Source organism: Brassica napus, chromosome A7 (assembly GCF_020379485.1).
Source record: "Brassica napus cultivar Da-Ae chromosome A7, Da-Ae, whole genome shotgun sequence".
In the NCBI taxonomy this organism is placed as follows: domain Eukaryota; kingdom Viridiplantae; phylum Streptophyta; class Magnoliopsida; order Brassicales; family Brassicaceae; genus Brassica; species Brassica napus.
This window is the reverse complement of record NC_063440.1, coordinates 16165064-16177450: the sequence shown is the minus strand read 5'-3', so window position 1 is coordinate 16177450 and position 12387 is coordinate 16165064. Positions and strand designations below refer to the sequence as shown.

The 12387-nt window shown below is 34.2% G+C and overlaps 4 protein-coding genes across 4 annotated transcripts; 2 read left to right on the top strand and 2 right to left on the bottom strand.

The window, feature by feature from the left end:
- Positions 1-2129: 2129 nt before the first annotated feature.
- Positions 2130-3366, bottom strand: LOC106356674. Its single transcript, XM_013796411.3, has 3 exons — positions 3133-3366; positions 2813-3032; positions 2130-2489 (listed from the first exon to the last, which is right to left on the bottom strand). Exons 1-3 carry the CDS (start codon positions 3216-3218, stop codon positions 2457-2459), a joined length of 339 nt encoding a protein of 112 aa, XP_013651865.1. The 5' UTR covers positions 3219-3366; the 3' UTR covers positions 2130-2456.
- A 734-nt stretch (positions 3367-4100) lies between these two features.
- Positions 4101-5223, top strand: LOC106356673 (GLABROUS1 enhancer-binding protein-like). The gene is made up of 3 exons (XM_013796410.3): positions 4101-4158; positions 4253-4733; positions 4806-5223. Exons 2-3 carry the CDS (start codon positions 4272-4274, stop codon positions 5085-5087), a joined length of 744 nt encoding a protein of 247 aa, XP_013651864.1. The 5' UTR covers positions 4101-4158; positions 4253-4271; the 3' UTR covers positions 5088-5223.
- A 567-nt stretch (positions 5224-5790) lies between these two features.
- On the top strand, positions 5791-6637 carry LOC106355465 (GLABROUS1 enhancer-binding protein-like 3). Its single transcript, XM_013795409.2, has 3 exons — positions 5791-5862; positions 5965-6255; positions 6329-6637. Exons 1-3 carry the CDS (start codon positions 5791-5793, stop codon positions 6635-6637), a joined length of 672 nt encoding a protein of 223 aa, XP_013650863.2.
- Positions 6638-7509: 872 nt separating this feature from the next.
- On the bottom strand, positions 7510-12001 carry LOC106352701 (lysine histidine transporter 1-like). The gene is made up of 8 exons (XM_013792338.3): positions 11747-12001; positions 9719-9876; positions 9253-9636; positions 8490-8883; positions 8290-8395; positions 8086-8177; positions 7925-7993; positions 7510-7811 (listed from the first exon to the last, which is right to left on the bottom strand). The coding sequence occupies exons 1-8, from the start codon at positions 11774-11776 to the stop codon at positions 7713-7715; spliced, it is 1332 nt and encodes a 443-aa protein (XP_013647792.2). The 5' UTR covers positions 11777-12001; the 3' UTR covers positions 7510-7712.
- Positions 12002-12387: the final 386 nt, after the last annotated feature.

Here is a 12387-nt window from a genome sequence, read left to right as displayed (position 1 = left end):
TTATTTTATTTTTCTTTAGTATTTTATATTATATTACAATATAATTAATATTTTGATTATAAATAATTTTTATAGTGAAAATTTAATGCTAAGTCATCGTATTTGCCTCGGGCCCCTGAGAGGGTTGGCACGGCACTGCCTGTTCTTGTCATGTAACATGTAACTTTCAAGATGCCATTTTCAGAAGCAGCCCAAAATTTTATGGTGCCATCCAAAGAAGACGATAAGAAATACTGATCCCAGCATTAGAGAGACGTGACAGTGTCGGTATGTTGCCTCAGGGTTATTGTGCACTCCAGGGTGTTGAAATCCCACACCTTTATTGTTTTATCCACAGAACCAGAGTATAGTCGCTGACCCCCAACAATAAAACATGTGACTTCACTTCACTATGGTGTCCCTCGGTATGCGAAAGGATCAGACTCGCCGTCAGTAGCTTTCCAGCCAGATATGCTATCAGTCTGCACAAAAGCAACTTAATTTAGATCCAACAAGGAAGCAGAGAACTAACACAAGTAGAAAGCTGAGAGGAAATTAAAATAACTAGGTAAGTACCCGCACTTCGTTGCGGGAATTGTTTTGTATATATTTTTATTTTACCGATTTAAAATTATATTTAATTTCGATAGTATAATTTAAATAATCATTAGTTTTTATATAAAGAAATCATTATCTAAATAGATAATAAAAATTTTACTTCTAAGAGTTGTAACTTGATACATACACAACTATTTGAGATAGAATAGACCAACTTGAAATAATTTATAACTGTAAAGTTGTTTTATATTTGTTATATAAAATCAATCTAAGTTTTTCTTTATTTGTTATCTTTAATTTATATATAAATATTTTATAACAGTTTAAAAGGCAAATGTTGATAAAATTACACGTATTCTTTTCTTCTCTATATCACAAAACTCGTTTTGAAAGATAATGGTTTCTTCTATCTTGATTTAATTGCATAATTTATTGTCAGTTTGTGTAGAGAATTTTCATATTGTTTTGAATGCGGAGATTTTGACATGGTAAACCAAAATTCAGAATTAAAATGCTACAAAAATTCTAAAAGCTTCATATACAAAATGATGATTGATCTTGTTCAATACGTTTAGCTGACTAATCTAAACAAATATCCCAAGTCAAGCTTTTAGGCTGCAAACATTTTCCTATGTACTTCAAGTGAAACGCGACCACATGTGTGGTGGTCTGAACACGACAACTGAACATCCCTCTGGGTAAGACCAACCATCGAACAAAAGATTTAACTGTAGAAAATGTGGCTTGTGCCTGATGATATCAAACAGAGTAATGCCAAAAGCATTTTTTATGTTAATATTAGTCAATTTCACAGGCATGAGCATATAAACAAACTCCAAAGTAAATTCCCAAGATTGCCAATTGAAAACCCGTCTGTTCATTTTTACTATAATTCACAACATCTCCGGAGGACTTCGAGGCAGCGGATGTGATAGAAAAGTTCATGATCTCAGTGTCTTTTCAAGCCTCTCAAACACTGGAGTCTAAAACACATGAGATTTTTTTTCATGAAGGAGGGCGTCACATGAATTGTTACTGACGGAGAGCAAAGATGGAGAGGCCGAGCTAAAAGTTTCATTAGATCAAGGTAGCCACCATTGGTTGCCACGTGAAACCTTGTCCATTGTGTCCATTATTCGACCATATGAAGCAACTACATGCATTATCGCCAACAATTCAAATGATGTTTATCTCTTTACTCATGGTATTTAGAAAAATTATTTATAAATAGTTAGTCAGAGAGAGTTACATGAGCTTTCCCTTTTTCCTGCGACTGTTTGATGGTTTGTGGAACCATATCTGTCTCTGAAATCTTATACATATTCAACAGAGTAATCACTCATAAGTTATTTGAGACTTACCATGTTGTCTCCTCTAAAAGCACAGGGAACAGCTCTATTCTCCATCTCCCTTTTGTTAGCTGCCAAATCCTCTCTGCTCTAATGATCAAAACCAAAATTTTGGATATCCCAAAAGTTCATGAGGGCTAATTGCCTTCTGTTCCAATTCCCGATTTATCTCAATTGTTGATAGTATTAGGAACTTCAGGGTCATCTTCATAGGAAATCATCAGATTAGGAAAAAGTTACCCATGTCAGAATATATCTTTACTTGACTATAAGAAACACGTGATACATGTAAGATGACAGAAGCATCACAGTGAAAGAAGAAAAACATTTCAGACAAGTCTTGTAACACTTGCTCAGATATTAGGAAACACTTTCTTGTTCAAGGCTGAATCTTCATTAGAACTCATTAAACAAAGGACGCTCCAAATAACTTTTCTAGGTAGACTTTTTCAGCAACAACCAACAATAAAGTAAACAAAGTAAAATAACTCGACGTTGAGAATGAACCATAAAACACAATACGTTCCCGGATTATATCAGCATAACACAATCTTGGAGGTTGGATGTTAATCATAGACGACGCATAGCATCATCACCTACTTCCTGCAATGTACAAATCACTCTGGTGTTAATGGATTATCATAAACACCGACCATGCATTTTCAATATAAAATACACTTTTGTCTAAACACTATCATAAGACAACTGCAGATTCTCTACAAGATCATGAAGTAGTCTAAGAAACTATATGAGTGATCTAAATGAAGAAAGCACCTAACTTTAAAAATAAAGAGAACACAAGATAGGCTAATCTATTTAGTCTCAGACAACAATCTTAGATGCAGAAAAAAACATCATGTCTAATTGTAAATCTAAATTCCCAGAAGGAAAGTAGATTCTTTTAAGGATTATCGACTGAATCTTGCCTTGGTCATTAGGCCTTTGGAGACGAAACGATTGACGGAAGAGGAGATAGCTGTGGTGGCTCGAGAGAGCGCATTCCCATCAGCGTCCATGAGCCAAACGTCAAGGCCGTTGGTGGAGGCGAATTGTGTGATTCCTGAACCCATCGGACAAGCACTCACTACTCCGAGACGCAGTCTATCTCGGCCATTTTCTTCACAGATCCGCCAGCGACAACAGGCTCTGGAAACTCCAAATGAAAGAGATAAGCTTTGCCGGGGCTTTGCTTTCGTAAGCCATGGGTTTGGTCTCTCTTATGCTACGAATATGGGTGGGATCTAACCTTTGATGGTCTCTTAATCTGCCGTTGACGTCACTATTTCTTCCCATGTTGAGTTTGTGAAGAAGATGCTTCATCTTCGGCACCATTCCTCAACGACAAACTGATATTTCTCTCTCAAAATCTCTAGTTTATATCTCCAGTTCGTCAAGGTGAAATCAACGAAGAAAAAAAAATTAAGCACGAAGGAAGTGACGTGGAGAAACCAAATGTTATCATTGATCATTCAACTTTTTTCAGTCAATGACATGTCAGTTTCTCAGACATTTTAAAGTGTGATGTGTCATTCTCTGGAAAGAACCTTGTGTTATTATTGTGTTGATTACACTTGACCCAGCAAAAAGCATCCCATTGCTAACAGTCATAGCATGCACCTGACCAACCATTCCATTAAGATGCAAAGCTTTATTGGTTTGGACGTTGAAAGCCTGCAAGGTTGTAAATAAACAAAAACTGTGAGACCAGAACCACCAAGATAAAGGCAATTCATGAGTATAGACGGATATCATTAGGATTGCTGCAAATATAGTTTAGTTTAAGTGATGCCTCAAACTAACCTTTACAGCATTTGGCAAGCCAAGGAAAACCCATGGCCCTTCAGTTTAAAAAATTGAATTCAGTTTATAAATGATTTGTTAATTTTAAGTCAATTTTATTAAAAGAGTATATATCAAGTTGGCTAGTTTTAAATGATTGTTTTTGTTAGTTTAGTTTATATTATTCAGACTTTAAAAATTATATTTAACTTCACAAAAATCCTATTCTTTCTAAATAAATACTTTTTACTTTTTCAAACTTCTAAAATAAAAATATATAAATTTGATTAATTTTAAATGATATTTTTTTGTTAACTTGGTTTACTTTATACGGAATTTGAAATTTATTTGATTTTTAAGAAAATCTTATTTTAAAAGAAAAGTTTGTTACTTTTACGTTAATTTTCAAAAAAATAAAAATAATATCTATATATATCAGTCTTTTCCTCTCTCTAGAGTCTCCAAACTCAAATTTGGAAGAGAAAAAAATCAGGTTTGTTTCTTTCTTCTTTTCTCTCTCTCTAGACTAGAATGTGAGTTTGTTTTTGTCAGAAGATGTACTGATGAACTTTGATTTCCTGGTTCAGGGCTTCTCTGCATGTGAGGATGGTGAATCTTGATTTCCCCGACGGTACCTCACCGCCTTCACATATTCTCCGCAGTAGAAAATCCCCACGGAAATATGCTTCAAAGCCTTCTCCTCCAGAACCAGCAACAGAACACGTGACAAAGAAGAAGAAGAAAAAGAAGACATTGGCGAGCAGCAGCAGCAGAATCTGGAACGAGGAAGATGAGCTCACTGTGTTAAAAGGGTTAGTGGAATATCAAGCTCAGAAAGGAAACGAACCCAAGAGTAACTGGGCTGACTTCTATCGTTTCCTCGGAGGCTCCATCACGGGAAAATTCTCAAAGGAACAGGTTTTGACTAAGATCCGCAAGCTGAAAGCTAAGTTCATTGTTAGCATGCAGAAAGGAAACGCTAGCAAATCTGAAGCCTTTCTACTTTCCAAAAGTATATGGGGCCTCCAAGATGAATCTGATCAGTCTGCTAATAACACCAAGAGTGGTGTAAGTTATATATATCTTATCATCAATTAATGTCTAAATTTGTCTAATCTCTGTTTTGCCAACATGCAAAAGGAGGAAATGGCTAATCATGAACCTTCGAATAATGAGGTAACAAAAGCTGACTTTGAAGGCAACGACGAGTCATGGGCTGTGCGAGATGCGTTCGAGACCATGGTGTCCAAAGGCTTAAGTGATTATCAAAAGAAGTTACAGCTTGAGAAGCTGATGAACCTTGGACCTGGTAAAAGAAGAGAGTTGAGCGATGAGTGGAAAGAGTTATGTGCTGAGGAAGTTAAACTCAATATCAAGAGGTTTAAGTTTTCTGCTATGCTTGCAGAGGCTGCTAAATGGTAAACTTGTCTATGAGTAGTTTGTGAAAAAAATCTGCTTGTCTAATAGAAGCAGTATGTTTTATGTGGTGTTTAAAAGTATCAAGTCTCTCTCGGGGTTTTATGTAATCTTAATGTAATGAAATATCGGTTTCTACAAACTTATACTCTTCCAAGAAAAAGAAACAAGAAGAAAATATAATCACAAGGGTCATGTCCTACAAACACATCTGATTACAAGAATCACTATTAACTAAGACAGCGGTTGTCTCTTCGTTGAGGATGTTGTTCCATTGGCTGTTTTGAGACAGGGAGCTTATCTTAGGAAGATTCTAACAGTCATTAGAGAGTCACAACTACTTGTGCAAAACATGACTTTCTTCTTTCGAGAGACCTCAATCAGATTATACAAATAGAGGAGGAGTCCTTTTTTTTTCACAAGCCGTAGCTTCTCGTGACTTGTGTGTTACTCTTTCAGTTCCACTCCTCCTCCTCTGTTCAAACCAAAATAGTTAATATTTTACTTTACCAACAACACTCCAACGCTTCCACTACCCCGTTCTGGTTAATTTTTAAATAGTAGAGACTAGAGAGACACATCACTGCTTCATTAGGATCAACGATCAATGGTTAATTCCAGCGACTCCCCCTCGTATTGCTTGGAGAGCCAACAAAAAAACTAATCTCAGCCTTCTTCAGACGATGAAAACGTCTCCTATACGGAAGCTATGGTCAGGAGGAGAAAGCAACAGAAGAAATATCTGATTTGGAATATAAAGGACGTGCTTCTCATTCTCAAGGTTTGTACATATTCTCTGCCTACCGTCTATTTTTACATCTTTATTTTTATTTTTGTTTTTCTTAACATCTTTATTAGAACTCTTTTTTTTTATGTGGAAAAGGGAATTGTGGAATATGAAAATGAGAGGGGATTCAGATACAATTCTGATTGGGATATCTTTTATGGCTATACCAAGGACTTGATAAACATACGCTTCTCCAAAAAGCAACTCATGGAAGAGGTCAACAAGTTGAAGATGAGATTTAATTTCTATTCGCAGAGATCAAAGGATGGGAAACAACTCTCTTTTACTAATTCTTATGAGAAAGAACTCTTCAGATTGTCAACAATCATTTGGGCTAAAAATGAAACAGAAGATGCTTCTAGTGAGAATAGGCAGGACCAAGCTAAGGTAAATATTGATCTGTTGTTCCTATTCTGTTTATTTTAGAGAATGCTAGCTGCTTTACTGATTCTGATCTTAGGTTCTTGTTTTGAACAAGGATGTGCCTTTGGTGGAGCAAAAGCAGGTGAATGACACAAGAATTGATAAAGATAAGAGCGAGGAGTTAGGTGGTATGGATGAATTTGATGCTCTTCAGGACGCACTTGAGGCATCAACATCTTTTCAGAGTGTAGGGAAAACTCAACAGAAGATGTTGTTTCAGAATTTGAAAACTCTTGGAGCTCAGCGAAGGAAGGAGCTAGCTGGTGAATGGAAGGCATTGCTTAATGAGGAGATGGAATTGCATATGCAGAAACTGACTTTCTTGGCAAAGCTTCCTTGTGCATGAGTTTCTGCTTGGTTCAAGAATTAAAAAAATATATATTATCTTTGATTCCTATTGATGTCTTTTTGTTTCGTGGGTTTTCAAGCCATCTTATGAACGGTTATAATTAGGGTATGTTAAAAGATTTGTGGTCTTAGGGTGTGATTTATTCCGCGAAAATCAGCCTTCTACTACTATTCAAGTATTCATCGAGTCTTTTTCATCTCTATTTTATGTTTTAACTAATGCATAGCTTTTTGTGTAACTAATTTTAACAGTAAAGCATTCAGGTGAGAAACCCATCACAACTGGTAGGTTTACTGCGAAGTTCCATTTGGTTTGATGGTTGGTTAATATTTTTAGTCTTTTTACTATTTTCACGGTTTAGCATATATAATCAAAATTATATTAAAGTTCTAAAAACTAATTGCCTAATAAGAATGTTGTTCATGTTTATTCTTCATTTTCGATGAAGCTATGTTCTTACTTCTTGAATAGAACCTTATTGGCTTCAAGACGGGTTTTGAGATCAAAACCTTATGTAACTTGTTTTCTTCTTCTTCGTGTGGTTTTCAATGATGATGACTCGATGATCCTTCACAGGTGCTTTCCATCTACAGTATCTCATAGGAGGATTTAATACTTTGTATTTCTTCATGTATCTTGTGTTGTAATGGATCAAGTACCTAATCAATTATTCTTTTTGAACTCAGATATTTACTCTTATTAGTCTCGGTTGTTATATGCAACATATGAATCGTCAATCATCATATATTTTAATGAATTCACTTGCTAACCATGGATTTAATTAATCGATTATAATATGATAAACTTAGGAGTGTACGAAATGTATATCTAGTTTTTCTTGAGAACACAAATAATCAAACATTTGTAAATAAGGATGAAAAAAATATATTTTATTTTGGCACAACAAAATATATTGTCGACAGATATAAACACACCAAGACACAAACCCTAAATGCTATTATAAATTCAATCCTCAGACCAGAGATTATTATATGTCTCATGTTGATCTTTTAAAATCTTCACACATTAATATATAAATATGTCTCTAAACATTAGTCATATTAAACAGCATTTACGAGTAAAACTGGTATTCCTTTGCTTGAATAACGATCGTCCTTAGCCCTCCAATAGGCGACAAGACCATTAAGAAAATACCAAACACGATACATACCTGAAATAAACAACACACCACATTTAATTATTTTGTTCTTTCAGAAAATGGTTTCATAAAATGCAACCATTAATTGCAAACGCCAAAAAAAAACTGATGACAACGTTACTTACCCAGTTGGCCCACCAAGACAAGCCGTACTTCCTAGGTTTGTAGATGGCTAGCCAAATTATGCAAGGTAGCTGAAAACAATAGTGGTATTTAAATTAGAGTAGGTTTCTATTATTAGTAACTAATTCAAAATGGAGAAAAAGTTTAGAGATCGCAATCTTACGAAGTATGTCGTAGGGGCAAACGCGAATCCACCAAAGAACGCCAAAAGACCACCAAAGAACGGGAACGTCATACCAAGAAACATGGTTGCAGCTACATAAATAGGTTTACGGATCAAGGTAACACCATTATGTAAAGTCTTAAGAAAAACCAATATATACCTACAGCTATGTATATAATAGTAAATTTCGGTTGATTTTCTTACCAACATAGAAATTACGAACACAGAACCGGAGAATCGTGGTTGGTCGAAAATTAAGCTTCTTAACCAATAAAGTTTCCATCATGTCAAAAACCGGCATTGCATATATCTGCAACAAAACAAAATTGGTTTAGATTACGTCAAATTTGTTTATTCAACCAAAAGAAGAGAATTGAGAAGAAATCCGATTTAGATTACCCGACCTGGTAACTACCGATAACATGGATCACAACAAAGATGTTAGCCGCCGCGATTAACCAAACTGGCTTTTTAAGTGATATGAGGATATTATCTTCAACACTGTTCCCGAAAATGTAGTATCCGACGAGAGCCACCGGAAAATAACAAAGTGCGACAACAATGTAAGCAACGATGACTCCTTTCCACATTGGGCCTTTTGATGGTTTCTCAGGAGTCGAAGGGATCGTTGCTTGGATCTCAAGGACCACATTGTGGCCTGCGTAAGCGAATGCCACATCACCTAAACCGCTAAAGAAGTTGAAAACCGTACCGGCTGTTGATTTTGCTTTGTAACCATATTCAACATCTTCTCGAACGCCTTTACTCGTCGAAGCTGCCCATGCGATTGTTGAGTAGCTATAATCAAAGGAATAACGTTTAGAACCGGTTACTACGTAATACTACATCCGGTTTTAAAGAAAATGTACAAACCTAATTTCCAGTGTTTAATCCTAGATGAGACTACATCAAACCAGAATAAATCGAAAATATATTTCAGTTTGAATACGCACGCCAAAATTAACCCAAATCCATTGTCTAAACCACAATAATTGCAGTCAGATTTTGGTAAATCTAAACCAAACAAAGATTTACTTTTCATTTACCACCCTTAATTTCGAAAAATCGAAAACTAAAGTACCTCGTTTGCATTAAAACCAAATTTTCAAGTTATACTTATCCATACCGGCATATGTATAACCAACGCAAACCGGTTATTGTAATTACCTTAGAGACATAACCGCCGCGGCGAGAGAAACGCCAGAGATGGAATTGAAATTGGGGAGATGAGAGAGGACGAAGTGAACAGAAGCATAGATCATGATGAAGTAAGTAAGCTTGATGGGTTTGCAATCCTCACAAACAAGCTCATGAAACTTCTTTAGAGATTTGCCTCCAGTGACCATATAAACGATACAAACGCCTATTTCCACGATCAGCTGTTGCGGTACGACTATGTAAAGACCAAGCTTTTCTCCAAACGCGTGTTGTCCGAGTTCATGGTAACGATCAAAACGCTTTCCCGGAACCATTTCGTGCATTTCAACCATTTGCCATAATGTGTATAGTGTTATTACCCACGAGAGAACCAATACTGCAACTCCCGGTCCCCTGGAAAACCCAATTAAAACCGGTTTAATTTTTTGATGGATCTGGTTTAGATTAGTAGTAACCAGTATAATTGAAATTTTACCAGCCAAGCTGAGACATAGCGTAAGGGAGGCCGAGAACTCCTGCACCGACCATGGCGGTGACATTGTGAAAAGCTGAGTACCACCACTTAGCATTTCTTGATGAAGTAATTGGTAACCAATCTTCGATTTCCTTTTGTCTTGCCAATTTCTCATCATCCTGTTTTGGTTCAAAAATATTCAAATGGAAGAAACAATAAGTTTAATAATGTTGGTTTACTCAAATCATGATTTGCGGCTTAAAAGATAGATGTGATCAATTATGGGGCAAAAGAAGAGCTTTTCTGTCACAAAAATAGTTTTCGAAAAAGAAAAAAAACAATATAGTCCATTTTTATTTTAAAAATTTTAATATGAAATTTTTTTTATGATAATCATTTTTAAGTTTTTGTCACAAAAATAGCTTTCAATGAAGAAAATACCAAAATAAATTTTATTAAGTGTAAAAATGTATTTTGGTTATTTGGGATAGGGTTTTAAACTAAAAAATAAAATAAAAAGGGTTATTTTGGTCATTTTTTCTTGAAGGTTATTTTGTGACAAAAACTTAAAAATGACTATTTGAGAAAATTGTCTTTTTAATATTTATTTTTAAAAATTTGAAACCCTATCACCAAAATTTCACCCATTAATTCTAAAACCTAAGTCTAGATTAGTTAACCTTTTAATATAAAAAATTTTGATCATTTTTCTCATTGGAAGTTATTTCTGTGATAAAAACTTGAAAAATGGTTATCTTGTATAATTTCTCAAAGTTGAATAAAAGAAAAATAAAAAAGGTACACTGATTTTTGGATATATTGGTCTAAGCTGATTTAGGTTGGTACACCAAACTTAAAGGCAAGATCTAAACTACGCGGAAAAAGCAAAGGAGAAGTCGTTTGATATGTTTATTACATCAAATCAAATCAGAGAAGTCAAGGATCTTATGTCGGTTTTCTATTTCATTTCTTTTTGGCTGAATTGTTAATATAATAATTTTGAGGGTCAAAGGGAGATAATTCGAACGTTTAGACCATGATTAATCCATGTTTTTAAGGTTTTTAAGGTGAGGTTTTTAGGTTCGGATAAGAACTGTTTTTTAGTTAAAAGAAAAGAAAAGCTAAGAATTGTCTCTTAAATAAAAGATATAAGAACCGACTTTTAACCAAAAAATGTAAATAAAAAATTGTGTTAAATCATAAGTTAAAAAAAATTAAGAACATGGATTAATCATGCGTCTAAGGGTGGATTTTTGGAAAATCTGTTTGTCCTTTTGACGGCGGTTTAGTTTGGTACGAGTTCCGTAGACCTTGGAAAAAGCCAAAAACTGAGTCTACGTGATCTGTAAAGGTAAAAAAATCTAACTTACAAACAAAAGTGTGGTATAGTTGATTATATAATTATTTATTTTTCTGCAACTTATGATAACTCACTCAATTATACAGAAGGAAAAAGAAATAACATTTCTCAAAAAAAGAAAGAAAAAAAATAACATGGTATATATAAACCTCGGAAATTATGGGACGAAAAAATATCTAAGCTTTTAAATAGTCAGAAGTCTAAAACCATAAGCCTACATCAATATCTGACTTTAAATCTCGTTTTTAATTTTCCTCTACATCCATCTATAAGCACCACAAGTAATTTATTTTTTCGATATTTTCTTAAAAATCTAAAAAAATGTTAAAAAAATTAAAAGACAAACGAATGGAAATCTTTGAGAAAAAAACGACCAAAATCTCTGAAAGAAAAGAAAATAGTATACAAAAAAGATCAGCGAGCGAGGCTAAAAACAACAAAATGATAATTGTTTATCATTTTGTAAGGGTTTGTTGTTTATCATTAATTCTCTATAAAGGGTTTGTTGTTTGTCGTCTGAATAAGTAGATTTCATTTCATCTTTAGTGTTTTTCCCGAGAATATATATTTGAAAAGTCCAGTTTGGTTAAACTAAAATTCAACAAACTCAAGATCAGTGTTCAAAACAGAAAAGAAAACTCAAAATCTTAATCACAGTAACGCAATAAAACAGAGAGATAGTGACTCACATAATCATCTTGAGGAGCTTGATTTACCATGGTTACACCGAGAGAAAATGAGGGAGAAAGATATAAAGAGGAGAGAAGAAGTCTTGACAAGTTCTTAACTTCTCAGAGATATTATGCTAAATATATAAAGCTCCGTATGAACATTATATACACTGATACATGTATTATATGCACTTAATAAGTTTGAATATTATGAGAGAGTAAAAAAGTTGAAGTTTTTGTTTGACTTCGCAAACTACCTGTGGAGATGGGAACAAGATTTGTGAGCTGGAATCTGCTCTTATATAAACCAACTAAAATATAATCTTTAAATTCAGTACCAATTAACCAACTAAATATTTCTCATCACTCATTCATCTACTAAACTGAAATATTTGCATTTAATTTCACATCGGATTCCTAGTTTCGTTTACTTAAATAGGGCTGGCTCAAAAGAGAAGGGAGTTTGATTTTTCTATAAGTTGTAACTTTTGGTTAATTTGAATAAATCAGTTGTGTAGAAATAGAAATTAGATGTCATACTTTAGTCAGTAAAGTTCTATAATAGGTATATATCTAGTGCAGTTTTAGTATATATGTCAAATGTTAATATTTTATATGTAATACATGAATTTTGATGAAATTTTATGTATATAAGCTAC

Coding starts and splice junctions, on each gene's coding strand:
- LOC106355465 (XM_013795409.2), top strand. CDS start 5,791: ATGGTCAGGAGGAGAAAGCAACAGAAGAAATATCTGATTTGGAATATA. Junction 5,863..5,964: donor ACGTGCTTCTCATTCTCAAG/GTTTGTACATAT, acceptor TATGTGGAAAAG/GGAATTGTGGAATATGAAAA. Junction 6,256..6,328: donor ATAGGCAGGACCAAGCTAAG/GTAAATATTGAT, acceptor TTCTGATCTTAG/GTTCTTGTTTTGAACAAGGA.
- LOC106356674 (XM_013796411.3), bottom strand. CDS start 3,218: ATGGTGCCGAAGATGAAGCATCTTCTTCACAAACTCAACATGGGAAGA. Junction 3,033..3,132: donor AGATTAAGAGACCATCAAAG/GTTAGATCCCAC, acceptor TGGAGTTTCCAG/AGCCTGTTGTCGCTGGCGGA. Junction 2,490..2,812: donor CCAAAGGCCTAATGACCAAG/GCAAGATTCAGT, acceptor TGTACATTGCAG/GAAGTAGGTGATGATGCTAT.
- LOC106352701 (XM_013792338.3), bottom strand. CDS start 11,776: ATGGTAAATCAAGCTCCTCAAGATGATTAT. Junction 9,877..11,746: donor AAGCTCCTCAAGATGATTAT/GTGAGTCACTAT, acceptor GAACCAAAACAG/GATGATGAGAAATTGGCAAG. Junction 8,396..8,489: donor ATGTTATCGGTAGTTACCAG/GTCGGGTAATCT, acceptor GTTTTGTTGCAG/ATATATGCAATGCCGGTTTT.
- LOC106356673 (XM_013796410.3), top strand. CDS start 4,272: ATGGTGAATCTTGATTTCCCCGACGGTACCTCACCGCCTTCACATATT. Junction 4,734..4,805: donor CTAATAACACCAAGAGTGGT/GTAAGTTATATA, acceptor AACATGCAAAAG/GAGGAAATGGCTAATCATGA.